At 36.8% G+C, this 27,165-nt stretch overlaps 1 protein-coding gene across 2 annotated transcripts in view; it reads right to left on the minus strand.

Annotated features, from left to right (window-relative positions):
* ADTRP (androgen dependent TFPI regulating protein) overlaps nt 1-27,165 on the minus strand; it is a 153,922-nt gene that overhangs the window by 5,635 nt on the left and 121,122 nt on the right. Inside the window, exon 5 of one of the 2 annotated variants that reach the window (XM_056823434.1) lies at nt 20,252-20,403. The exons of the other annotated variant lie outside the window; for it this stretch is intronic. Coding sequence (XP_056679412.1) covers nt 20,252-20,403 — 152 coding nt within the window. The remainder of the gene's footprint in view (nt 1-20,251; nt 20,404-27,165) is intronic. 2 annotated transcript variants of the gene reach the window in all.

The following is a 27,165-nucleotide window of genomic DNA, read 5'->3' on the forward strand; positions in this document are numbered from 1 at the left end:
AACAAATAGTACCCCTGGACTCCTCAGAATAGCCTAGGGCTCTCAATGAGTGTGCTAGGGCATACCAGATTGGCCAGACCTACTATGAAATTTTGGATGATATGTTATTGCAGATAAATAAAATGTAGGAATAATTTCATCTAATATAAACTTTGCTTTGCCAACCTACAGAATGTGGTACATATAGAATTCAGAAAACATACAAAATTGGTCTATTTCACATATGTGTTAAGCTCCACTGATCTGAACTCAACACAAATGGCTTACATTTTTTATTAAAAGAAAACTGAATATATGCAGATGTAGTGATTCTCACATAACATGGCCGATTTAAACATTCAATATGCCATGACTATAACTCCTTTGTATCTTCAATACTTAGTACCATGCCTGCTACAGAGTAGATGCTTAATAAATGTTTATTTATCCATTGATTCCTCATGGCAAAGAATACTGCACCTTAAACAAAGAGAGTTGGAGTCGGAATGAACACATGGATGAAGGGAAACAATAGAACATATTAGAAAATTAGAAAGGGAACAGGTCAAAAAGAGCTTTAAATAGGACATAGGGGACTTCTTATTTGACCCCAGAGACTATAGGGAGTCACCAGAATTTATTAAATAGGAGGATAAAATGGAAAGAACTGCCCTGGATTGGATGGAATTTTCTATGTATACAATCTGAATAAACTGCACTTAGTTTGACTTTCTTTTGAAACCACTTGTCTTACTGACTACTGTCCCATTCATTGTCTTCTATTGCTCATGATGGAGTGAAGGTCCTTTAGGTTTGAGCACATGATGATGATCTGGGCTATTTTCTGGGGGAATTTCTGTCTTGCAATCAACTTTGCCAAAAAAAAAAAGCCTTTATCTGCCTGAATGGAATAAACATTTCTTGGTTTATTAAGAACTTTATCCCTGATTATGCCTGTATTCTATCAACTGAATCTTTAGAGAAAAAAAAAAAGAGTATTTCATCAGGTATATTCAATGACAACACCTAGACAAGACTCACCACTGGGATTTCAGCCTTGGTTTGGAATAACAATTAAAAAAAAAAAACAAAACAAACAAACATCTAAGGTGACTAAGTAGATAGAGAATCAGGCCTAGAGATGGAAAAGCCTGGGTTCAAATCAAGCTGTGTGGCCCTGGGTAAGTCACTTAACCTCAATTGACTAGCCCATGAACAGATATATCAATTCTAAGCCAGAAGATAAAGGTTTATTTTTGTGGGAGTTTCCTTCCCACTATTGGCTACATCATATTTACATTTTGCTTCCTTTTCTCCACCAATCTGAATATGTAGATAAAACACAGAAGAAAAAGAAATATTTTGTGCCAAATACTTGAAAGGATCATCCATCCACAGACATACTTCCTAAGGTACATTTGGGGTGGAAATCTGCTAGTGGCTCCAATTCAATTGAATGTAACTTATTTAATATACATTTTAGTGCCTATTATGTACAAGACTTTGCTTCCCTTTCATTGGCTGTCTGCTTAACATATATCACAGAAGAAGAAATGGAATAGAAAGAGAGGTTCTTTGGGATATTCTAACCCAGGCTGTGGCAGGGTTTCCCACAATAACCTTACTTTTGCCTAACGTTCATGAGCCTGCTGTCTGTACCTGTAGGGCTGTGCTTATATCTATTCGAAGGGAGGTTTCAAATTTACATTTGATCATTGATAATCTCTTTGCTATACAGTTATAATGCTTTCCTACCTTCTATCTCCCCTTTATGTGTTGTCTTCTATTATCATGTAAGCTCCTCAAGGGTAGGGACTGACTTTCATATTGTATTTATATCCCTAACAGTTAGCACTGTGGCTGGTACATAATGAGATACTAATCAATTATCTATCCACCTATCCATCCGTCTCTGTCTGTCCTTCTGCCTGTCTGTCTCTCTGTGTCTCTCTCTCTATTTCTCTGTCTGTCTGTCCGTCTGTCTGTCTCTCTCTTCTTATTTCTATGTAATCCAATTCTTCCTCTTCACCCAGCCCTTATTATTGATTCAGGACCACTATAATAAAATAATATTGCCAATGGTTAAACAAACTGATCTAAGGCAGGAATACCAAAAACTTTCTTTAGGTCACTTGGGGTCTGTGAACCTATTCTGGATCATGCTGCTTTTGGTTAGAATGCATGGAAAAATAATTGTCCAAATTAGGATGTATCTTGAACAGGAAACACAAGCGCAAAGAGATCTGAGGTTCTGTACAGTCATTCACTTAAAATGCATATGACATTTTCAATCAATCACAGCTCCACTGATGCCCCTCCTCTCGCTCCCCTAGGAGGCTCTAGTAGGGTATTAAAATGTATGCTTTCTATTTATCTCACACTCTGATTCATATGATCTTCCATTTCATTCTGTCAGTTTTTTAAGAAGCTAAATTATTCCTGTCAGTTTTATTCAGTTTGGAAGCTGCATCTTTTGATTACATTCCACTATGAAAACTGATCAATTGGCCAAGGATTGAGGGGAGAATATACATGAAGAACATAAAGTTACAACTCTCTGATGTGAGATTATGATTCATATCATTTCTATTTGGTCCAGAATATCATAGAATCCAATCAAGGAGGCACCTTGATAGCCATCTGGTCCAGCACCTTTATTTTACAGATGGGGAAACTGAAGGCCAAAGAACTTTAAGTGACTTTTTCAAAGGTCAATATATATGACAAATTATCCTCTAGTTTTTCCTTAATGGTCTCCAAAAGAGGGAGCTCATTGCTTCCCATGATAACACATTTTCTCAATGGAAAATTTTATTTACTAGAAAGCTTTTAGAGAACTGAGAATTTTTTTTTTCAAAAGGGATGGTGGCTTATAAATGATGGCCAGTGAGTTTGACTTTGATTCTTGACAAAATTGTTGAATGTATTATTAAAGAGAAATTAGAGAACATTTAGTAAAGGAAGTGGTGATTACAAATAACCAAGATGGTTTCATCAAGAATAGATCATGCCAGATTAATCTCATTTCCTTTTTTACAATTTATATGTTGGGCAAAGGTTACAAGACTGGTAGATCAAAGGGATTTGGTAGCTATTACTGTCTACTGAGAATTTAGAAAAACATTTGACAAAATTTCTCATGCAACTGTTGTGGATGAGATGGAGAGATAATGATTAGACAACAGGATGAATGACCCAAGGCATTGTTATTAATAGTTTAATATTAACTCAGAAAGTCTCTAGTGGACTCATCTCAGTAATCTATATTTGATCTTATGTAGTAACATTTTAATCACTGATTTGGCTAAAACATAATTGCCACGATGATCAAATTAGTAGAAGATACAGAACTTAAAGGGATAGATAATACATTGGATGACAGATCCAGGATTCAAAAACTTTTTAACATACTAGAAGATTTAGCACAATAAGAATTTAATAGGAATATTGCTGTCATTCATTTGTTTCAGTTGTATTTGACTCTTCCTGATCCCATATAGGGTTTTCTGGGCAAAGATCCTAGAATGGTTTGCTATTTCCTTCTTCAGCTCATTTTATAGAGGAAGAACTGAGGCAAACAGGGTTAGGTGATTTCTCCAGAGTTACACAGAGCTAGTATCAGAGGCTGGATTTCAATTCTTCTCTTCCTGACTCCAGACTCTTCACTAATCGATTAGAATTACTCCCGAAGAGAGTAAGCTGACTCCACTTCATCACCTGGCTCCCCAATAGAAATATTTGCACATATGCATGTATACATACACATATAGGTGAATTAGTAGTCTAGCATTTGGGGTTCAACAAACTATCCTCATAAGTATGCAATAATGAATGCATGAATATATAATAGTCTGAAAAAGATTCAATCCAGGGGGCATTTAGGTAGCATTTCAGGGACTGCCCTACATGGATAACATATATGGCAGCCACAATAGTTACAGTAGTTAATGTGATCTTTGAATGTACCTTGCAGGGCAAAGAACGAATTAATTCCATAGTGCTCTTCACTGGTAAGACTTCGCTTGGAATATTATACTTAATTTGGATGCCACATTTTAGGTAGAATGTTCATGAGCTAGAAGGTGTCCACAGGAGGGTGGTCAGGTTAGTGAAGGACCTTAAAGCTTTTATTATATGAGGATTGTTAAAGGGACTGTTAAAGGGACAGAAACATTTTGCCCTGGAGAAAAGATTTAAGGGGGGGTGAACATAATAGTTGTCTTAATATGTCCAAAGACCTATCATATGAAAGAAAGATGATGATGATTATCATGCCCTAGAGGATAAGAACTAAGTAGAAGCAACAGGAAAATATATTAAAGCTTGATGAAAGGAAAAGCTTCCAATCAACTAGAATTACCCCCAGTAGAATTAGCTGCCTTGAGAGATAGTGAGCTCCCCAGTGCCATGAAAGCCAAAGGCTTTCTATCACTTGTCAGGGATTTGTCTTATGAGAGCATTTTTGTCCAGATGGCCTTTGAGCTCCCTCTTAATCCTGAAGCCCTGCAGTTCTATGATGTCTTAGGTCAGTTCATCATGGTGTCCTGCCTCAAGCACTTATGTGATTCTGGGAAAATTACTAGATCTCTAAGCCTCTGATTCCTGATCTATAAAACAGAGAAATTGGGACCTATTGTACTTAATTCATGGGGTTGTTGGAGAGAATCAAATGAGATAATAGAAAATGCTTTTAAAATTTTAAAATGCTACAGCAATATCAGCAATTAAATTAAGGAGAGTAGATCATAAAAAGGCAACATTTTTAGAGCATCAAATCAAGATTTCTCTATACTTTTCTTATCCTCCAATGATCAAATGGCTCTTTATGAGCTTTAATGTCTAGGTATGGTAAAGGCCACTAGGAATCTTTTCCAGAAGCCTGAAAGTCTACAGGTCACTACTGAGAAAATAGAGAACTAGATTCTTGGCATGAAGTTGGTTATTTTTCCTTTTAATTTATTACTTGGAATGTTGATTCTAGGCATCATTATTATTCTTTAATTCTCAGTTTTGAAAGAACTATTCTCATGACAGTAACTTCATTGCTAGGATGCTCAAGGGCCTTGAGCCCATGCCTTATGGGAAGGAATTATAGGAATAGGGAATGTTTAGCTTAGAGGAAAGAAGATTTAAGAAGGTAATGAAAGCTGCCTTCAAAAATTTAAAGAGCTTTCAGGAGGAAGAAGAATTATATATTTTCTACTTGGCCTAAGAAGGCCAAAAAGGCATGAATGTGTAGAAACTTTAAAAAGGGACAAATTTAGGCTTGATATAGGATCATTTTTTAAAAAACAAATTAACTATCTTAAAATGGAATGGCATGTCACTAGAGGTAATAAATAACTCACTCCTTGGAGGTCCTTAGGCAAAAGTTGTAAGACCATATACCAGATATATGTGAAAACTTCAGGTCATATTGGGCATACAGGGCCCCTTGGGTCCCTATAAACTCAGAAATTCTATGATCCAAACCATTTGATGGTCTGCTAATAAGTTGGTCATATTGCCTCATATTACAATGTTCTCTAGTTCCATTTTATAAGAAGCTGCTTAGAAGAAGAAACACATTTTAATTTCATGTACATCTTTTCAGGGTCTTGGCCTCCTCTCCTTGAAAATACATTTTCTAACCTGAATCTTCCCACACTCTCATTTTGACACTATAGACCTTATATTTTCACACATATTTGTAGCTTTGATGGAAGATAACATTTTTGCATTTCTGCTTCTATACAACAAGGTGGTATGTGGGTGTAATGTGGAGTACCATGTATAGCTGGCTTTCTTCATTATATTTGAAATTAGTCTAAGCTTCTTATACTTCCCCTAGTGTGAGGGAAAATTGACCACTGAAGCTCAAAGAGATGTGCACTCAGGTCTGACCTTTTCATAGTAAAGGCTTTTAGTTGTGCATTATAAAAATTACCCATATCATTTTATTGAAGTTCCTCAGAAAAGTACCAGAGAATTACCAATAGCTTTTCTTAAATTGGAAGTGTCAGTGAATCCTACTCAATGCAATTTCCTTTAATTCTCTCAACTATCACAAACAAGAAAAAAAAAATCCCCTTAAGTTCTGGTGGCTTATCAAATAAATGGAAAACATGTTTAATAAATCTGAAGATGGCAAAAAGTTGGTAGGGATAACTAACATACCATGCTAACATAGTTCATGACAGAGTCAGGATGCAAAAGGATATTGAGAACCTAATGCATTAGTATGGTTCTAAGAAGATGATATTCGATAGGGAAATGGGGAAAAATGTAAGTTCATATACAGGATAAAGGAGTCATGATCAGATAGATGATTGTCTGAAAAAGATCTGAGGAGATGAATGTATCAACAGCTATGGCAACAGCAACTTAAAAAAAAATTTTTAATAGTGAATGTGATCTTGGGATGCCTTAGGAGAGCCATAGCTTTCAGGAATAAAGAAGGTGATAATCACTATGTACCATGCCTGAGTCAGACAAATCCACAATATTGTGTTCATTTGTGGATGACACAGTTTAAGAGGAACATTGATAAATTTGTGAATCTCCATAGAAGGGCAAATAGAATGGTAAAGAACCTTGACACTATATGATGAACAGTTGAGGTAATTATGGAAGTTTAGTATGGAAAAGGGGAAACATAATAACTATCTTTAGGCATTTAGGCATCTCAGTAGGAAAAGGAATTAGATTTGTTCTGTGTGACCCCAGAAAGGTCAACATAAATGGGAGCAATGAATGTAAACAGGAAATTTAGTCTTGATATCAGAAAAAACTTCCTAAGATTTTTATCTGTCTAAAAGTGGGAGTGGCTTTCTCGGTCAAAGGAGGCTCTTCTTCAATGGAGGTCTTCAAGTGGAGGCTGGATAACTACATTCTGGGTATACAGTAATGGAGAAGCTTTTTGCATAATGCTTGCCCTACATTACCATTAAGGTCTTCTCCTACTCTGAATCCTATCATTCTATGGTTCTTAAAGCTATTCTATTTATGTAAAGTCTATGGGGCAGGGTGGTATAGTGAAAGGTTGGAGGAGGGAGGGAGACACTAAAATTTCCCACCACCTTATGCCCTTCTAAAATCAAATTATAACCCAAAACAGTACTTCTAAAACTATTGTTTAGTGGATTTGCTTTATCAAAGTTAACAAGTTTTGAAGATGAAGATTTTGTTCTGGCACTGAAAATTTCTATTCAAGGTAACAATTTCTAGATCTAAAATCAGAAGATCTGGGTTCAATTCTTGGTCCTGCCACTTATTAACTGTGAGGTTTTAAAAGTAAATTAACCTTGGTAGGCCTTAGCTTCCTTTTCTATGAGAAGTAAGAGACTGGATTAATTCATGTCTATAGTCCCTTCCAGAAATTATCTCTAAGTAGATCTTTTAACACCACATTTGGCATGTAGTTTTGGCATTAATGGTGGCATGTGACTTCAACTTATCCTGAGTAATGATTGACCTTTTGACAACACATTATAGATGATTAAGTAGCCAGGCAGTACAGTGGATAAAGTGCTAATTAAATCTGGAGCCAGGGAGACTCATCTTTGTGAGTTCAAATCTTTCCTGAGATACTTACTAGCTGTGTGACACTGGACAAGTCACTTAACCCTGTTTGCCTCAGTTTCCTCACCTGTAAAATGAATCGGAGAAGGAAATGGCAAATAACTCTAGTAAGTAGCTTTGCTAAGAAAAAGTCAAAATGGGCTCACAAAAGAGTTGGAAATGCCTAAGAAACAACTGAACTTTCTACATTTGGACCAGGTATTTTTTTTAAAGATGAGCTAAATAACCAAAACTGAAATGTATAAAACAGGACCACATACAGAGATTAAGACTCAGTTCTCTAATATTTAGGGAACTGAGCCACATTTATAAAAATAAGAGCCATTATCCAGTTGATAAAACATCAAAGGATATGAACAAATAGCTTTCAGAAGAAAAGAATCAAAGCTATCAATAGTCACATAAAAATTATTTAAATCATCATTGGTATTGTTGTTATTTTCCTTCATTCCTGTCTGACTCTCTGTGACCCAGTAGACCATAGCATGTCATATTATTTATGGAAATTACTTGGCAAAGATACTGAGGGATTTTGCCTTTACTTCCTCCAGCAGCTTAATGCAAATAGAAGATAAGTGACTTGTCCAAGATCTAAGGACGGGAGGCTGGATATAAACTTATTCTTCTGATTCAAAGCCCAAAGCTCTATCTACTGAACTACCAAATTAATTCCCCCTATTGGTTAGAGAAGTGCAAATAAAAACTACTCTGAGATACCACCTCATACCTTTTAGATATACTAACATGACAGAAATAAAAATGACAAGTGTTAGGGGGATTTTGGAAAGATTGGAACACTAAAGCATTGTGAATGGAGTTGGGAACTAGCCCAACCATTCTGGAAAACAACTTGGGATTATTCCCAAAGGGTTATAAAACAGCATATTCTTTGACCCAGCAAGTTCACTTCCAGGTCTGTATCTCAAAGAAATCAAAGAAAAAGGAGAAAAGGTCTATTTGTACAAAAATATTTATATCAACTCTTTGTGTGGTGGCAAAGAATTACAAATTAAGGGAATGAACATTAATCGGGGAATAGCAGAACAAGCTGTCATATACAAATGTGATGGAATATTATTCTGCCATAAGAAATGATGTGGGGGATGATTACAGTAAAACCTAGGAAGACTTAAATGAATTGATGCAGATCAAAGTGAACAGAACCAGGAGAACATTGTACACCATGATAGCAATATTACAATAATGATCATCTGTGAAAGTCTTAGCTATTCTGATCAAGACAATGATTCAAGATAATTCCAAATGGTCCATGATGAAAATTCTATCCAGTGAGAGAACTGATGAACTGTGTACAGATTGAAGCATGCTTTTTCTACATTCTTTATTTGTGTATGTGTGTTTGTGTTTTCTTTTGCAACATGATTAATATGGAAATATGTTTTATATGACTTCATACGTATAATCAATATCATATTGTTTGCCTTCTCAATGTGTCAGGGAAGTTCAGGAAAAAGAGAATTTGGAACTCAAAATTTCTAAATATTCATGTTAAAATTTTTTATACATCATTGGGACATATTTAACAAAATAAAAAATATATATATTTTAAAATATTCAGTTCACTGGAGGGGAAAATCTATACATCTGTGAGTCTCCTATAAGTCCCTGGGGAAGGTAGCAGCTCATCAAAGAGGAAGGTGAGCTTTGTCCGTTCATGAGTTTGTTTGCCAGTGCTTTGTAAGTTAAATTTTCTATTGAGTAAGTGTCTGTCCTATATTTGATGTTTTGTTAACCTATGTGGTTGCATGGAAGTTGAACATCGTTTACATTTTCTATTATCAATGAGTAATCAACCAGTAAACATTTATTAAGTGCCTACTATGTGACAGACACTGTGCTAAGTGGTTGGAATGGTACAAAAGAGACTTGAAAGTCTACTCACTCTAACTTGAGAGAGGGGGAGTTCTAACTCCTGGAAAAAAAAAAAACAACTGGCATTGGGAGGAGATTTTAAGGAAAATGAGGGAAGGATATAACCAAGAGAGGGCTAGTCAGTCATTTTCCTTCATACTTAATGGGGTTCAAAATGACATAAAAATATTGAGATCAAGGTATAGTATGTTTGACTATGGTTGATCAGAAGTCTCTATCACAGGTCTGGCATAAATACCCCATTTAAACATCTGGGCTGAAGATGTTTCTAAATGTGAGCATTTCATGTTTCTTTTGAATTACTACAATTCTTCTTTGCCCATAGGCCATAGTACTTTCTTTGATGTGGGCATACTATACTAAATGTCCTGTGGCAGTGTCTCCTATGTCTCAAAATTGGTACCAGAGAGATCTTTTGAGTGCCCTTGTAGCCCTTCTTCTGATCTCTGTGTGAGTAAAATTTGCCTTGTATGTGTTCTCCACAAAATAGTCTTTTTAGCAAATAAACATTTAGTATTTGAACCAACCCAAAGGAGTTAAATTACCTGCAGTGCTTGGCAGTTAGCTCAAGAAAAGACCTTATCCTTGTCCAATATCTTATCTTGCCAGGTGATCTTTAGAATCTTCCTAAGACTATTCAAATGGAAGCAGTTCACTTTTCCAGTATGGTACTGGATGAATGCACAAATAAAGGCATAAAAATCCACAGAACAAAACAACTACATAAAGAATAGAATTGACCAAATAGAAAATGAAATACAAAAGCTTGGGGAAGAAAACAACTCCTTAAAAATTAGAATTGGGCAGATGAAAACTAATGACTCTATAAGATAGCAGGAAATAATAAAGCAAAATCAAAATATTGAAAAAAATAGGAGAAAAACTGAAATATCTCACTGGAAAACAGATCCAGGAGAGGTAATCTAAGAATCATTGGAATTTCTGAAAGCCATGATTTTTTAAAAAAGAGCCTGGACACCATATTTTAAGAAATCATCAGGGAAAATTTCCTTGATATTCTCAAATGAAAGAGGAAAATAGAAATTGAAAAAAATCTATTGGTCACCTCCTGAAAGAGATCCCAAATTAAAAACTCCCAGGACTATTATATTCATATTTCAGAACTCCAAGGTCAAGGAAAGAGTTCTGCACGCGACCAGAAGGAAAACATTCAAAATTCATGTGTGTGTATGTGTATGTATAACTAATAGCCATTCCCCAATAAATAACTGGTCAAAGGAAATGAACAAATGCTTTTCAAAAGAATTGCCAAGAACTCATAATCACATGAAAAAATGTTCCACTAATGATAAAACAAATGTAAGTCATTACAACACTGAGGTTTAACCTCATATCCTATAAGTTGGTAAAAATGTCAAAAATGACAATGAACAATATTGGAAGAGTTGTGAGAAGATAAGCATATCAATTCATTATTGGTGTAGTTATGAAATGATACAACTATTTTGGAAAGCAATTTGGAATTATGCAAATAAAGCGACTAAAATATCCATACCTTTTGAAACAAAAACTTCAATACTGGGATTATATTCCAAGGAAACCACTGATAAGAAAGTTTCCATATGCTCCAAAATATTTATATTAATACTTTTCATGATAACTAAGAATTGGAAGCAAAATAGATGCCCATCAGTTAGGAAATGGCTAAACAAATTGTGGTGCATAAGGGAATATTTTTAAACTGAAAGAAATTATGTATTATAATGCAGAAAAGCATGGGAAGATCTTCATGAACTAATACAGATTGAAGTAAACAGAATCAAGAAACAACATACACAGTAACTACAATATAAATGGAAAGAACAACATACCAAAAAACAAAAAATGTAACAAAATTTTAGAGATCAAGCCATACGTGACTGGATAGATAAGAAACCATCCCCATCCTTCTCCTTTATGGAAGTGAGAGATTCACAGGTACTATGCATTGCACACATTTCTGTCTTTTTTCAAATGTTTTAACCAATTCTGTCTTTTCTCAAATGTTTTGATCAATTATACTGATTTTACCCCCTCTCTAAGATGGATTTCTACGAGGGAGAGAGAGGGAGAAAGATACTGGGTAATTATGATGGTCTATTAAACAGAAGACATCAATAAAAGCTTATTTTAAAAAAGTCTCTGTAAACCCAGAGTTTAGGTTCTTGGCCAGGGGATGAAATTTAATCTCTTTTAGCAAATGCTTCTTGGGTACTAGATCCTGTCTTTAACAAGGGATATATAGGAATACGTCTGGGGTTATGTAGTCACTGCCAATTTTTTTTCTTACTATAGAATTTGGAATGTAGAAAACAATCCCTTAATGGAAGGAAGAACCATAGCAACAACTTGAGGCTCAGAGGGAGAAAAAACAAGAGGAAAGGCTGAACTAGTGAAACCCAGGGAGGCTCTGAAATAATATCTGTCTTTAAAAAGAGTGACTCAGTCTGGCTAGGGGACCAGGAGAAGGAATCATGAAGTGGAGCTCAAAACTTCACAGATTCCAGAAGAAATATGAACAATGAAAAGATCAATCACAATTCTAGAGGACAAATCAAGAACCATGCTGCCGCCTCCTAAAAAAGAGGTGATTGACTCACTGTTTAACTTGAACTTTTTTTTTGCTTGTTTATTTGTCTTGACTATGCACATTTGGTATAAGGCTTTTATTTTTTTATTTGCATTTCTTAGCAAATAGTGGGTGTAGAGATGATGGTTGGAAGAGAAAGAAAACCAATTTATGTTAATTGAAAAAGATTAATTTAAAATTAAACAAATGCTCTATAATGTCATCAAAAAAAAAACAAAAACAAAAACAAAAAACCTTATGGAAGAGGAGTTTAAATGCCAATCTAGGATATAATTTAAAAAGTGAAACCAACTTGATAACAAAAGGCAATACCAGACATTGTAAATAATTTCAAATCACCCAGAACAGAGAGAAGGATCTTCTAACAGGCCAGAGCCCTCTTATCCTCAAAGTGGATGAGGAAAACAACAATAAATTCCTCGTGAACTGAAACTCAAGGAAAGAATACTTGGGGACAACAGAGAAGAAAAAATGTCTTTTAAGTCAAGAGGCAAAATGTGAAGAAAGGGTCTTTGCAGAGGACAAAAGAAAGGGGGTCTCAGGGACTTTTCCACATTTAAAGCAAAGAAACAGAGAAGTGGATTCATAGTATGGCTGAAACACCTACCTCTTTTCCAGTTGGAATCCATTCACTAGAAAGCAAGAACTCAGAAAACATCTAGCTCAGGCAACATTTAGGCTGATTCTAAGAATGAAATCTATCAAAATTAGACAGTCATCCTGACAAAAGAAGGAGGAACTAATAAATAACAAGACCTACTGTTGCCTAGAAAACCAGGTTCCCTGAAAATACCTTCATTATTATATCTCTACCCTTAGATTGCTATTATAACCATCCTCTCATTTCCTTATAATGAATAGTAATTTAAAATAAAAATACTGTTACATATTTGAAAGAGTGTCTGTGCCCTATTTTTAGAGAATAAGGGCAGGGTTTTTGTATTTTCCATTAGACTCACATATGAATTTAGAGAACTTTGTCCCTAAAAAAGGCATGGAGGTGGTTAGAACCAGGGTGGGCAAACCCTGCAGTTGTAGAATTGGGTAGGATGTGGGTAGGTAACCTGTGGCCTTGTGACTTCATAGATTCCTTCTAGATTATAAAGAAATTCAAGCAACATGAGAGTTGGGGGGCTTACACTAATAAGTTTTCCTTGGGCTTAATCAGTTAATGAAGGCATTAGGCAATCAGAGAAGAGACCACGTTCATAATATGTGAGGAGGAATCTGCTCCCAAGAATCTTACTTTGAGCAGGGACGTCATGACTCCATGTTCTGACTTGGGGAAGAATGAACCTGTCTTTCTAGAACTTGGCTTTTCATTTTTTTTTAAATATATTTTATTTGATCATTTCCAAGCATTATTCGTTAAAGACATAGATCATTTTCTTTTCCTCCCCCCCCCACCCCCCATAGCCGACGCGTAAGTCCACTGGGCATTAGATGTTTTCTTGATTTGAACCCATTGCTTTGTTGATAGTATTTGCATTAGAGTGTTCATTTAGAGTCCATCCTCTGTCATGTCCCCTCAACCTCTGTATTCAGGCAGTTGCTTTTTCTCAGTGTTTCCACTCCCATAGTTTATCCTTTGCTTATGAATGGTGTTTTTTTTCTCCTGGGTCCCTGCAAGTTGTTCAGGGACATTACACCACCACCAATGGAGAAGTCCATTACGTTCGATGATACCACAGTGTGTTTGTCTCTGTGTACAATGTTCTCCTGGTTCTGCTCCTCTCGCTCTGCATCACTTCCTGGAGGTTGTTCCAGTCTCCATGGAACTTCTCCACTTTATTATTCCTTTTAGCACAATAGTACTCCATCACCAACATATACCACAGTTTGTTCAGCCATTCCCCAATTGATGGGCATCCCCTCATTTTCCAGTTTTGGGCCACCACAAAGAGCGCAGCTATGAATATTTTTGTACAAGTCTTTGTGTCCATTATCTCTTTGGGGTACAGACCCAGCAGTGCTATGGCTGGGTCAAAGGGTAGATATTCTTTTAGCACCCTTTGGGCATAGTTCCAAATTGCCCTCCAGAATGGTTGGATCAGTTCACAGCTCCACCAGCAATGAATTAATGTCCCTATTTTGCCACATCCCCTCCAGCATTCATTACTTTCCTTTGCTGTTATGTTAGCCAATCTGCTAGGTGTGAGGTGATACCTCAGAGTTGTTTTGATTTGCATCTCTCTGATTATAAGAGATGTAGAACACTTCTTCATGTGCTTGTTAATAGTTTTGATTTCTTTATCTGAGAACTGCCTATCCATTTCCCTTGCCCATTTATCAATTGGAGAATGGCTTGATTTTTTGTACAATTGATTTAGTTCTTTATAAATATGAGTAATTAAACCTTTGTCAGAGGTTTCTATGAAGATTTTTTCCCAATTTGTTGTTTCCCTTCTGATTTTAGTTATATTGGTTTTGTTTGTACAAAAGCTTTTTAGTTTGATGTAGTCAAAATTATTTATTTTACATTTTGTGATTCTTTCTATATCTTGCTTGGTTTTAAAGCCTTTCCCCTCCCAAAGGTCTGACATGTATACTATTCTGTGTTTACCCAATTTACTTATGGTTTCCTTCTTTATGTTTAAGTCACTCACCCATTTTGAATTTATCTTGGTGTAGGGTGTGAGGTGTTGATCTATTCCTAGTCTCTCCCACACTGTCTTCCAATTTTCCCAGCAGTTTTTATCGAATAGTGGATTTTTGTCCCAAAAGCTGGGATCTTTGGGTTTATCGTATACTGTCTTGCTGAGGTCGCTTTCCCCCAGTCTATTCCACTGATCTTCCTTTCTGTTTCTTAGCCAGTACCAAATTGTTTTGATGACTGCTGCTTTGTAATATAGTTTTAGGTCAGGGACTGCAAGGCCCCCATCATATGTGTTTTTTTTCATTATTTCCCTGGATATCCTTGATCTTTTGTTCTTCCAAATGAACTTTGTTATGGTTTTTTCTAAATCAGTGAAGAAGTATTTTGGTAGTTCAATGGGTATGGCACTAAATAGATAAATAAGTTTGGGTAGGATGGTCATTTTTATTATATTGGCTCGTCCTATCCATGAGCAGTTAATGTTTTTCCATTTGTTCAAGTCTAGTTTTAGTTGTGTGGCGAGTGTTTTGTAGTTGTGTTCATATAGTTCCTGTGTTTGTCTTGGGAGGTAGATTCCTAGGTATTTTATTTTGTCTAAGGTGATTTTGAATGGGATTTCTCTTTCTAGTTCTTTCTGCTGAGCTGTGTTGGAGATATATAGAAAAGCTGATGATTTATGTGGGTTTATTTTGTATCCTGCAACTTTGCTAAAGTTGTTGATTATTTCAATTAGCTTTTTGGTTGAATCTCTAGGATTCTTTAAGTAGACCATCATGTCATCCGCAAAGAGTGATAACTTGGTCTCCTCCTTGCCTATTTTGATGCCTTCAATTCCTTTATCTTCTCTAATTGCTACTGCTAGTGTTTCTAGTACAATGTCAAATAGTAGAGGTGATAATGGGCATCCTTGTTTCACTCCTGATCTTATTGGGAATGCATCTAGTTTATCCCCATTGCAGATGATATTAGCTGTTGGTTTTAGATATATACTGTTTATCATTTTTAGGAATGACCCTTCTATTCCTATGCTTTCTAGTGTTTTTAATAGGAATGGGTGTTGTATTTTATCAAAGGCTTTTTCTGCATCTATTGAAATAATCATGTGATTCTTGCTAGTTTGCTTGTTGATGTGGTCAATTATGTGGATGGTTTTCCTAATGTTGAACCAGCCCTGCATCCCTGGTATGAATCCTACTTGATCATGGTGAATGATCCTTCTGATCACTTGCTGGAGTCTTTTTGCTAGTATCCTATTTAAGATTTTTGCATCTATATTCATTAGGGAGATTGGCCTATAGTTTTCTTTCTCTGTTTTTGACCTGCCTGGTTTTGGAATCAGTACCATGTTTGTGTCGTAAAAGGAGTTTGGTAGAACTCCCTCTTTGCTTATTATGTCAAATAGTTTGTATAGTATTGGGATTAACTGTTCTCTGAATGTTTGATAGAATTCACAGGTGAATCCATCAGGCCCTGGGGACTTTTTCTTAGGAAGTTCTTTGATGGCTTGTTGGATTTCAATTTCTGATATGGGATTATTTAGGAATTCTATTTCCTCTTCTGTTAGTCTAGGCAGTTTGTATTTTTGTATATATTCATCCATTTCTCCTAAATTGGTGTATTTATTGCCATATAATTGGGCAAAGTAATTTCTAATGATTGCCTTAATTTCCTCCTCATTGGAGGTGCTGTCCCCCTTTTCATCTTTAATGCTGTGAATTTGCTTTTCTTCCTTCCTTTTTTTAACTAGATTGACCAGTACCTTGTCTATTTTGTTTGTTTTTTCAAAGTACCAGCTTCTTGTCTCATTTATTAAATCAATAGTTCTATCACTTTCGATTTTATTAATTTCTCCCTTAATTTTTAGGATTTCTAATTTGGTTTTCTGCTGGGGGTTTTTAATTTGATCGCTTTCCAGTTTTTTCATTTGCATTTCCAATTGATTGATCTCTGCTCTCCCTTGTTTGTTAATATAAGCATTCAGGGATATGAATTTACCTCTGATTAGCGCTTTGGCTGCATCCCAAAAGGTTTGAAAGGATGTTTCGCCATTGTCATTTTCCTCGATGAAATTATTAATTGTTTCTATGATTTCTTCTTTAACTAAACGGTTTTGGAGTATCATATTGTTTAATTTCCAATTGGTTTTAGATTTGGTTTTCCATGTACCATTACTAATCATTATTTTTATTGCCTTGTGATCTGAGAAGGCTGCATTCATTATTTCTGCTTTTCTGCATTTGTGTGCTATGTTTCTGTGACCTAATGTATGGTCAATTTTTGTGAATGTGCCATGTGGTGCTGAGAAGAAGGTGTATTCCTTTTTATCCCTATTTATTTTTCTCCATATGTCTATTAATTCTAATTTTTCTAAGATTTCATTCACTTCTTTTACCTCTTTCTTATTTATTTTTTGATTTGATTTATCTAAATTTGATAATGGTTGGTTTAAGTCTCCCACTAGTATGGTTTTATTGTCTATTTCTTCCTTAAATTCTCCTAGTTTCTCCATTAGAAATTTGGGTGCTATATTATTTGGTGCATACATATTGATTAATGATATTTCCTCATTGTCTAGAGTCCCTTTTAACAAAATATAATTACCTTCCCTATCCCTTTTGATCAGGTCTATTTTTGCATTGGCTTTATCAGATATCATGATTACCACTCCTGCCTTCTTTCTATCAGTTGAAGCCCAGAAGGTCTTACTCCATCCTTTAATTCTGACCTTGTGGGTGTCAGTCAACCCGCCTCATGTGTGTTTCTTGAAGACAACATATGGTAGGGTTTTGGATTCTAATCCATTCTGCTATTCGTCTACGTTTTATGGGTGAGTTCATCCCATTCACGTTCAAAGTTATGATTGTCATTTGTGGACTCCCTGGCATTTTGATTGCCTTCCCTAATTCTAACCTTTTCTTCTTCGGCTCTACCTTTTAGTCCAGTGATTTACTTTGAAACAGTCCCCCTTGTCCCCTCCCTTGATGTTGCCCTTTTTAGTCCCTCCCTTTTTGTTCCCTCCCCCTCCCCCCTCTCTTTCCCTCCCTTTTTGTTCTCCCTCTCCCCCTCCCCCCCTTGGTTTTCCCTTCTCCTTACCCTTGTTGGGTAAGATAGAATTCAAGATCCCAATGGATCTGGATGTTTTTCCCTCTCAGAGCTGATTTCCCTGAGATTGAGGTTTAAGTAACCCCCCCCCCCTCTTCCTCTCCTTCTTATAGGAGTTTTCTTCCCCTCCCCTTCCCATGTGAATCTTTGTGTGAGAATGATTATTCTATTTGGTCTTTCTTTACCCCCTATTTATACATTACATTTTCCCCACATGTTAGTATACATAGGTTGATATAAATGTAGTCCTTATAGAAGAGAGTTTGAGTAAAAGAAGAAGATAACATTTTCCCCTTTCCTTAATATTTACCTTTTCAGGTATTCCTTGCTCTTTGATTTTCGGTATCAAACTTTCCACAGAGCTCTGGCCTTTTCTTTGCAAAAAGTTGGAAGTCTTCTATTTTGTTGAATGCCCATACTTTCCCTTGGAAGTATATAGTCAGTTTTGCTGGGTAGCTGATTCTTGGTTGGAGACCCAGCTCTCTTGCCTTTCTGAAGATCATGTTCCATGCCTTACGATCATTCAGAGTAGAACTTGCAAGGTCTTGGGTGACCCTGATTGGCATTCCTTTATATCTAAATTGTCTTTTTCTGGCTTCCTGTAGGATTTTTTCTTTTGTTTGATAGCTTTGGAATTTGGCAATTACATTCCTGGGAGTTGTCTTTTGGGGGTTTAGTGTAGAAGGTGTTCTGTGAGCTCTGTCAGTGGCTGTATTGCCCCCTTGTTCTAGAATCTCTGGGCAATTTTCTTTGATTATATCTTGTATCACCATGTCCAGTTTGGTGTTTATTTCTGGCTTTTCTGGGAGTCCAATTATTCTTAAATTATCCCTTCTCCCCCTATTTTCCAGATCTATCACCTTGTCGGTGAGATATTTTATGTTCTCTTCTAATTTCTTGGTATTTTGGCTTTGCTTTATTGATTCTTGCTCTTTTACACGATCGTTGTCTTCCAGCTGCCTGATTCTGGCCTTTAAAGCCTGGTTTTCTTTTACAGTTTGGTCAAACTGGTTTTGTAGATGCATGAATTTCTTTTGCATTATTTCCAACTTTTCCTCCCAGAAGGCTTCCATCTTTTTGGTCATTTCTGATTCAAATTCTTCATAGGTTTGTGGAGAGTTTCCATTTCCTTTGGAAGGTTTTGGAGCATTTTCTTTTATATTATCTTCTGTCTGCTCTGTATTTTGTATTTTGGCTCCATAGAATGTGTCCAAAGTCGCCCCTTTCTTCTTATTTTTCTTGGTATTTTGGGGCTTCTGTGGTTCTGTGGAGTTTGCCATTTCTGAATGTGGAGGATTAGTTTTTCTTGTCTCTGTCTGGTGTTCAGAGGCAGTCCTGGGCAGATGGTTCTATGAGCTTTCCCTGGGTTAAACTGAATATGACTCACTGGAACTGGAATGGAAGGGTCGGACCACGAGGCCACACTCTCCCCCCAGCTCGCTTTCAGGAAGTTGCCTTCAGAATCGCTGGCCGTGAGGCTGTTTCGTGGGCCTGCGGGGGGGATAGGCTGCAGCTAGCCCAAGCTCTGAGGGCAAGGACTTTCACTGAGACTTGGATAGCAGGATCCAGCCCGTGAGGCTGTCTTGCCCGCCCTGAGGGTTGCTGTTGTTTTGACCAGCTCTCTGCAGCGGAAGCCCCAGGCAGTAACTTTCACCGGGACTGTAGAAGGCCCTGAGGGTTCTGCTCTCTGAGCCGGCCGGGCTGCGGCTTCCGGGAGCCTTGGACTCTGCGCTCCTACACCTGAGGTCCGAATGATCTCGGGTTCTGGCTTTTAAGGGGAGCCGTACCTTTTGAACCGGGTCCAGGTCCAGGAGGAGGGTTCCCAGGGTCTGTGCTGTTGATCGTTTTGGATTTCGGCGCCTTAGGAGCTTATCGTTTGAGATCGGTCGGGAAGGGTTTTCCGGAGATCTGAGCTTTAGCTTTCTCTAAGCCGCCATCTTAACCGGAAGTCCAACTTGGCTTTTCATTAAACAAGACTATTTAATACTTGAAGTTGAGGGAGATTGTTGTAGTATAGGTGATGGTAGCCTCTGGGAATTTGCTTCCCCCACCCCTACCTCTAGCTCACTCCCAGTTCCCTCACCTTTCCACTGTTGTCATGAACTGTAATTTGTCCTGAGCTGAGACCCCAGAACAAGTACATTAAGAAACACTGCGATCATATAGGAGGAAAAGCACTACATTTGGAATGAAAGGAAACAATAGTATAATAGTATATATAATAAATAATATGATATTATGTAATAATTAGTGGATCTTGCCTCCATTATTTACTCATTGTATGATCTTGGGCTTAACTTCTGATTTCTCCTTTGTAAAGTGAGGGTATTGAACTCTAGTGCTTTCTAAAGCCTTTTCCAGCTCTAAATCTCTGATCTTTCCAAGTCTATTTTCTATTATCTTACAAGGATGCTCTGAAGGATTTGTATTGCTTTAATTTTCCCATATTTTACAAGTGGGATGGGATAAAAGGGACAAAAGGAAGCAATGTCTGATGTTGAAGTTCCTCAGGTGAAACAGATATCACATACCCCAAATTTGCTGGTTAAGGTGTTCTCCAAGGAAATAGAAGCAGACCAAAAGGAGGTAGGCAGCAAAAAAGAAGACTGCTAAATTCACAGGACTGAGTTTAGCTAATATAGGATACACCCACTCTTTGGTTACAGAGTAAATCTTCAGGAGCCTGCAGAGAAAGATAAGTCACATCAATTAGCAGGAGACAGGACAGCATGAGATGAATTTAATGTTTCACTTAGGAGAAAATGGTGCTCAGAAACTAGACTGGTGAAGGGGAAGCTGACTGTGATGTTGGTTGATAATTGAGTCATCTCCACTGGAAAACAAAAGTGAATTATCAATTTTGTTTGTCTTCAAGGTAGTGTAACTAATCTAACAAGTTAACTTGCCATGTGATGCCCAAAGAAATCACATATAAAGGTTTTTTTAGACCTTTAACTTCTGTCTTAGAATGAATACTAAGGATCATTTCCAAGAGAGATGAGTAGAGCAAGGCAATTGGGGTTAAGCGACTTGCCCAGGGTACTCTATCCACTGAGCCACTTACCTGTCTCTTATATAAGGAATAGAAGAGAAAGAAGGTGAACCATTGCCTGGAACCCTAGACTAGAAATCAAGAGCTTCTGGATTATAGTCCTAGATTTGCTTCCAATTAGCTATATGGATTTATGTGTCATGAATTTTCTGGTCCTCAATTTCTTCGCTTGGAAAATAAAGGGCTTAAAGATTCCAAAATTTGGGGGCTATATATAACTCCAATATAATGTGTCCAACATGGAAGGCAAAGTGTATCACAATTCATGAGTTTTGTCCTGGGCACATGTCTAAGGGCAACTAGGTGGGCCAGTGGATAGAGCACCGGGCTTGGAATCAGAAAGACTCATCTTCATGAATTCAAATCTGAGCTCAGACATTTACTCTCTGTACGACACTGGGCAAGCCATTTACTCCTGTTTGCCTCAGTTCCTTTTTTTTTTTGGTAAAATGGTTGGTGAAGGAAATAGTAAACCATTCTAGTATCTTTGCTAAGAAAACCCCAAAATGGGTTCACAAAGAGTCAACAACTGAACAACAACAAATATATCTCTAAATGGGTATGGCATAGCCACAAAGCGTGGCTCTGATTTCTTTGAGGATAGGTGCTAATCAACAGTGTGTATTCGAAGAGAAAGGAGGGGAAAGGACCAACAGGGGCAAATTGAAGTGCAAGTGTATAAAATAGATGAAAATTAGCACTAATTTATTTTTTTATGTTTATATCAAATATTTCACTTAGTGTGAAAATTCCCTTCATCAGAACAGATTAGAAACTCTTCTGAAATTTATTGTCTTAGAGAGTTGCTTAAGGGAGAGGTAGCACTTGAACCAAAGTCTTCCTCACTCCATGGCCAGCACTGTCTCTATTATCCTGTCTGCCACACTAACATGATTTGGTCTTCTGGTAATAATAATAATAATGATAATAACAATAGATGCTATACCACTATAAAATCCAAAAGTGAACTTTGAATCAGAGACTCAAATGTATATGGAGGCCAGTTTCTTGTATCAGGACTCCACAAGAAGACTATGCCTTCCCTAAAGGTATTTATGGCAATAAGGAAGCGGAGGGTAGAGGGGATAGAAAGCTGTGGTCAAGGAAGAGTTTGAATGCTCTGATTAATTTCTTTTATTTATTTGATGTTATAGTCTTCTGGGGTTTGTGCAAATTTATACAAAACCATATGCAAATAAAGACTTTCAGCTAGAGGCCTGGAAAGTTTCTATTTTTCTACAAATGTATTTATTTGTTTCATTTTCATAAGGTTTGTAATGAAAAGTTCCTGAGGGAGACTAATGAATTCTGATGTTCCATAGGAAAAGGGCAAAGAAAACTACAGGTCTGTTAACCTGACAGTGGGAAAAGTAATGAAAATGCAAATATAGTATTAGTCAAGATTACAGTAATTTAATAAGGGGCAGTCAGCATAGAGGCATGAAAGGAAAATTGTTCCTGTCAGTTTGTATCACATCTTTGATTACATGACTGAATAAATGTTAAAAAAAAAGAAAGAAAGAAAGAAAGAAAGAAGAAAATCAAATAGTGAATAAAATGTACCTTGCTTCTGAGAAAACATTTGCCAGGGGAAAAATGATTGACAAGTTAAGAATAAGTATTTCTTAAGAAAAGATTATGAAATGGAATTAAAAATTGGATGTATGACTCCACCCCTACTCATATGCTTTTTCTCTAGAGTGATCAGATGAGGTGAGCAGCACTCTCTAGAGCAGTGGTTGGTAAGCCAATGATAGCAATAGGATTCTAAAAGAACAAAGGACAAATGAATTTTATTTTTCATTCTTGTCTTTATAAATGCCAACGCAAAGCCCAGTACACTCATTACACATAGTAGGAACTTTGTAAATTTTGCTAAATCGAACTGAATTTTCTGGAGACAGAAAATAATTTTCAGGGAAAATCTCCCTAAGGGAGTCCACGATGATCTACCTAATCTCTGTTTAACAAAGAATTAGAAACTAAGGAGATGTCCATCAATTGGGGAATGACTGAACAAATTATGGTGCATGAATATGATTAGAAATTATTGCACTGTAAGAAATGATGAAAAAGATGGTTTCAGAAAAATCTGGGAAGACCTATATGGACTGAAACAAAATGAAAGGAGCAGAACCAGGAGAAGAATCTACCAAGGAATGATAAATATTGTAAAGATAGTCAACTGTAAAAGACCTTATTACTTCTAATCAATATAACGATCCATCACAATTCTAGAGGACACATGGCAAAAGATTCTATCCACTTACAATTGATAGACTTAGAGAATAGACCATAGCCTATTTATACATATGTATGTATATGTATATTATATAATTTATATTGTTATATTATTAATTTACTGTCATATTGGTTAATTAACCAGATTCAAATAAATGGAATTACCATCAATGGCAGGGATGTCTTCCCTGGTTTATTCTTGACCCTTGACTTAGGCAGAGACTAAGTGACTTATCAGCAGTGATGACAGATTTAAAGCCAAGGTCTTCTGGCTACCACTTCCTTTCAGAAAAAGAGGACTTTCATGAGAAATGGATTAGTTCCAAAAGTCTATGAGACTACTGACAATAAAAGTTTTGTGTTAACTATCTCTCTAGCCTCTAGAAAGCTGTGGGAATTGTTTTTTCTTATATCTACCCCCTTATACTTGAATCTTAAATTATTGTACCACAATGCCAATTTGCAAGTTCCAATTTGCCTTTTCTCACAACCACCTCTGAAGGATGACAGGAGGTAATTTGGGCCAAAGCTTAAGATGATGAGGGAAGGAAAGTTGAACCAAGGGAAGGAGAGGCACAGCATCTGAAATCTTGTCAATTGTAAGTTCATTCTCTATACTCTAGGTGACTAACGTCTTCCAAAGAATCTGCCTTTCTTTTCTGTTCCCTTATATAGATGGATGCATGGATTTTGCAATCAAAAAAATAACAAAAACTGGCAGCATGCATGAGGTGGTCCCCATGGAGGTTGGCCTCAGTGGCTATTTTTAGATGATCATAATATGGTTTCAGCAGTAAAATACTTGCCTACTTAGGACCAATACAGAAATCTGACTCACGTTTGGTTCTCACGCTCTGTCTGGCCCTGGCCCATATCCCTTACCTCATGTTGGCTATGTTCTTTCCCTATTTGTCCAACCAAGCTGGCAGGCTTGTAAGCCGACTCACCAGTAATTGTCCTAAAATGTCTCCATATACTTATCCCTCCCTTATATCTCTCCTTTCCTCCATGCCCCTCCTTGTCCTGCTCAAGGTAGCCTTTGGATGTCTTGACTCTCAAAATGAAATGCCCAATGGGACCCCAGAGTGTTATGACATAGTAGAGCTAAGAGGTACCTAGTATCTGGAACTACCATATTAGTTAATAGACAAAGGTCAAATTGTTGTGGAAAAGTACTAAGAAGGAAAAATAAAATGAATGGTACTAAATGAAATGCCCTCATCTGGAGAAAATTCATACTATTGGCAGCAAAAATCTATAAGCTTTAAGTAAACCAAAACCAAACCATTTTCTCTCATGACTTACAACTAGTCCCTATGGCCAAATACTATCCTTTCTTATTACAATCTTCCCTAATATATTCCCCTGAATTCTCTTCCCTACTAGATCCTTTTCCTACCCAGTCTACATTAATTGGGAATTTGTGCACAGTGTTTGACTTAACTGTTTTATTAAAATTTTTGGAGGTAATTGCTTTTTGTAGCAGGGGAGAGAGGAGGTTGGAGTTTCCTAAATTTCCAAAGCTGGAAATGTAATAACTACTCATAAACCTGACCCCACTACGGATTAATCCAGGAACATTGACCTACTCTCTTTTCTTATCTGGATTAGTTATCTCCTCCTTAGGCAGTTCACTAAATGATAAAGGACTTAGTATTGTTGTCTTTTAGCCATTTTAGTCATGGCCAATCCTTTATGACTCCATTTGGAATTTTCTAGCAAAGATACTAGAATGGTTTACCACTTCCGTTTCTAGCTCATTTTATAAACAAGGAAACTGAGGCCAACAGGGTTAAGTGACTTGCTCAGGAGCACACAACTTCTAAACATCTGCTCCCATGTTCTTACCATATCAGTGAGAGGCCAAATACAGACACCCAAATGGCTCAGCTCATTGTGGCTCAGAACTCCTGAGCAGATGTGATCCATCAACCTCAGACTTGCCAATAGCAGAGATTATGGGTATTAATCATTGCTCCTGACTGCTTTATGTCCTTATATTCTGCCAAGTACCTAGCACTAAGGTAACTAATGCCCAAAGAAATGATAGTTCTCATTGTTTTGGGACATACAATACAACCAACAAAGGAGAGAAGTGTGGAATGATGAAAAGAGGGTTGTATTTGGAGTCACTTGTGCCGCTACCATTTAATAATTGCTTCTATCACTTCGGGAAAGTTACTTATCTCAAAAACTTCTCAGTTTCCTCATCTGTAAATAGTGAGGCTATAAGCCTGCAGAACCTACCTCACAGGGCTGTTATGAGGACCAAAGGAAATAATGGATATAGATGGAGGACAAAAAATAAAAGAAAATAAATTAAATAATGGAAGCATTATTAAAATATAAAGTATAATTGTTACATGCTTAATAAATATTTATTGGTGGGATAATTGTTATTGTCTTTGATTGCCTTCCCCATGTACTTGAAGCATCCACCAAGATTCCTACAATTCTCTCTGGACAACTCCTGACTGTCACAAATTTCTCCAACTCTAGAACTCTCTTTAATGTTCAACATATCCCTCTTTCTCTGACTGCCTCTCCCCACTGATATACTCCAAGATTGTTGACGCTGAAAATAGACCTTAGAGATTGCTCACCCCTGTCTCCTCCTGCTTTGCTGAGAAGGCCCATAATTGTAAAGCATCTTTCTCCAATCTTTTATGTATAATTGGTTTTCAAATTCCTTTGATTCTTTTTCTGTGAGTGCTCTCAAATTTGTGTCTCCCTGTCCACATACACTGCTCTATCACATATCTAGCCAGTGGCAAGCTGTTTCTGACAGCAATCTTTTTTTTTTCCAAAATATATCCATGATTATACAGACATGAGGAACTCCTAAGATTCTCTTCCATGGAGGCCCTGCAACTCACAGCAACAGGGCTTCGACCAGACATAAAATATCATTGAGGCCCTGCCTCCAGTAAATGAAAGCAGGGAGGCTCCAATTGGATTTAAAACTCAAGTGGGATCCTACCCCAATGGCAAAGAAGCAATGGGACCTCCCACTATGCAAGCAAGCAGCAAGGTCCCCCACTATGAAAACCAATAACTGAGGCCCCTGTAGCACTAGCCAGCAGAAAGGCTCCTCAATAGTCAAACCAGTGGTGAGTTCTCCCACTAAAGAAAGCCAAAAATGAAATGCCCCACTCTATAGGCAAGCGACTAGGCTCTGAGTCCCAGGCTGAAGTCAGCTTCCCTGTGAGCCAGAAGTGAGCTCTCTCACGACCCCAGGGCAACCCAGCATCTAAGCTGCAAGGTAAGCTGTAAGGCAGCAGCAAAGTCCTGAGCCCCACAATAAGAAGCTTAAGATAGTGCTTTCTCCAAGCCAGAAGCATAGTTCAACTCTAAAACACAATGAAAAGTTACATCCTCAACTGGAAAAATGAGCAAAAAACAAACAAAAAAAAGAAGTAATCAAAGAAAGTTACTGTGTTGACAGGGAATCAGGGAACAAACCTAAAAAAGAACAATGTTAAAATGACTACAGGTAAAACAATATAGAAAAAATGTGAATTGGCATCAAACCCCAAAGAACTCCTAAAATATATATTTTTTAAATAAAGGACTTAAAAATCAAATAAGAGTTAGAAGAAAAATCAGAAAAATAAATGAGAGTATTGCAAGAACATCATGAAACAAGCCAGTGGTTTGTTAAAGGAAACACAAAAAATGGGAAAAGATACATATACATAAAAATTCCCTAAAGAAAACAACCCATCAAAAAGGAGAAGTGGCCAAATGGAAAATGAGGTACAAAAGCTCACTGAAGAAAATAATTTCTTAAAAATGAGAAGTGGGTAAGGAGAAGCTAATGATTCTATGAGACATAAGGAAGCAATTAAACAAATTTTAAAAATTAAAAAAATAGAAGATAATGTCAAATTTCTGATTTGAAAAAAAAAAACTGACTAGAAAATAGATCAAAGAGAGTAGTATTGGAATAACAGTAAGCCATGACCAAAAAAAAAAAAAAGGATCTGGACATGATATTTCAAGAAATTTAGGAAAACTGCCCTGATATCTGAGAATTAGATGATAAAGTGGAAATTGAAAGAATCCACCAGTCACCTCCAGAAAAAAATGCCAAAATGAAAGATTCAGAAATATTATGGACAAATTCTAGAGGTCCCAGGTTAAGGGGAAAAT

The sequence above is a fragment of the Monodelphis domestica genome, chromosome 3 (assembly GCF_027887165.1).
Source record: "Monodelphis domestica isolate mMonDom1 chromosome 3, mMonDom1.pri, whole genome shotgun sequence".
Lineage (NCBI taxonomy): Eukaryota > Metazoa > Chordata > Mammalia > Didelphimorphia > Didelphidae > Monodelphis > Monodelphis domestica.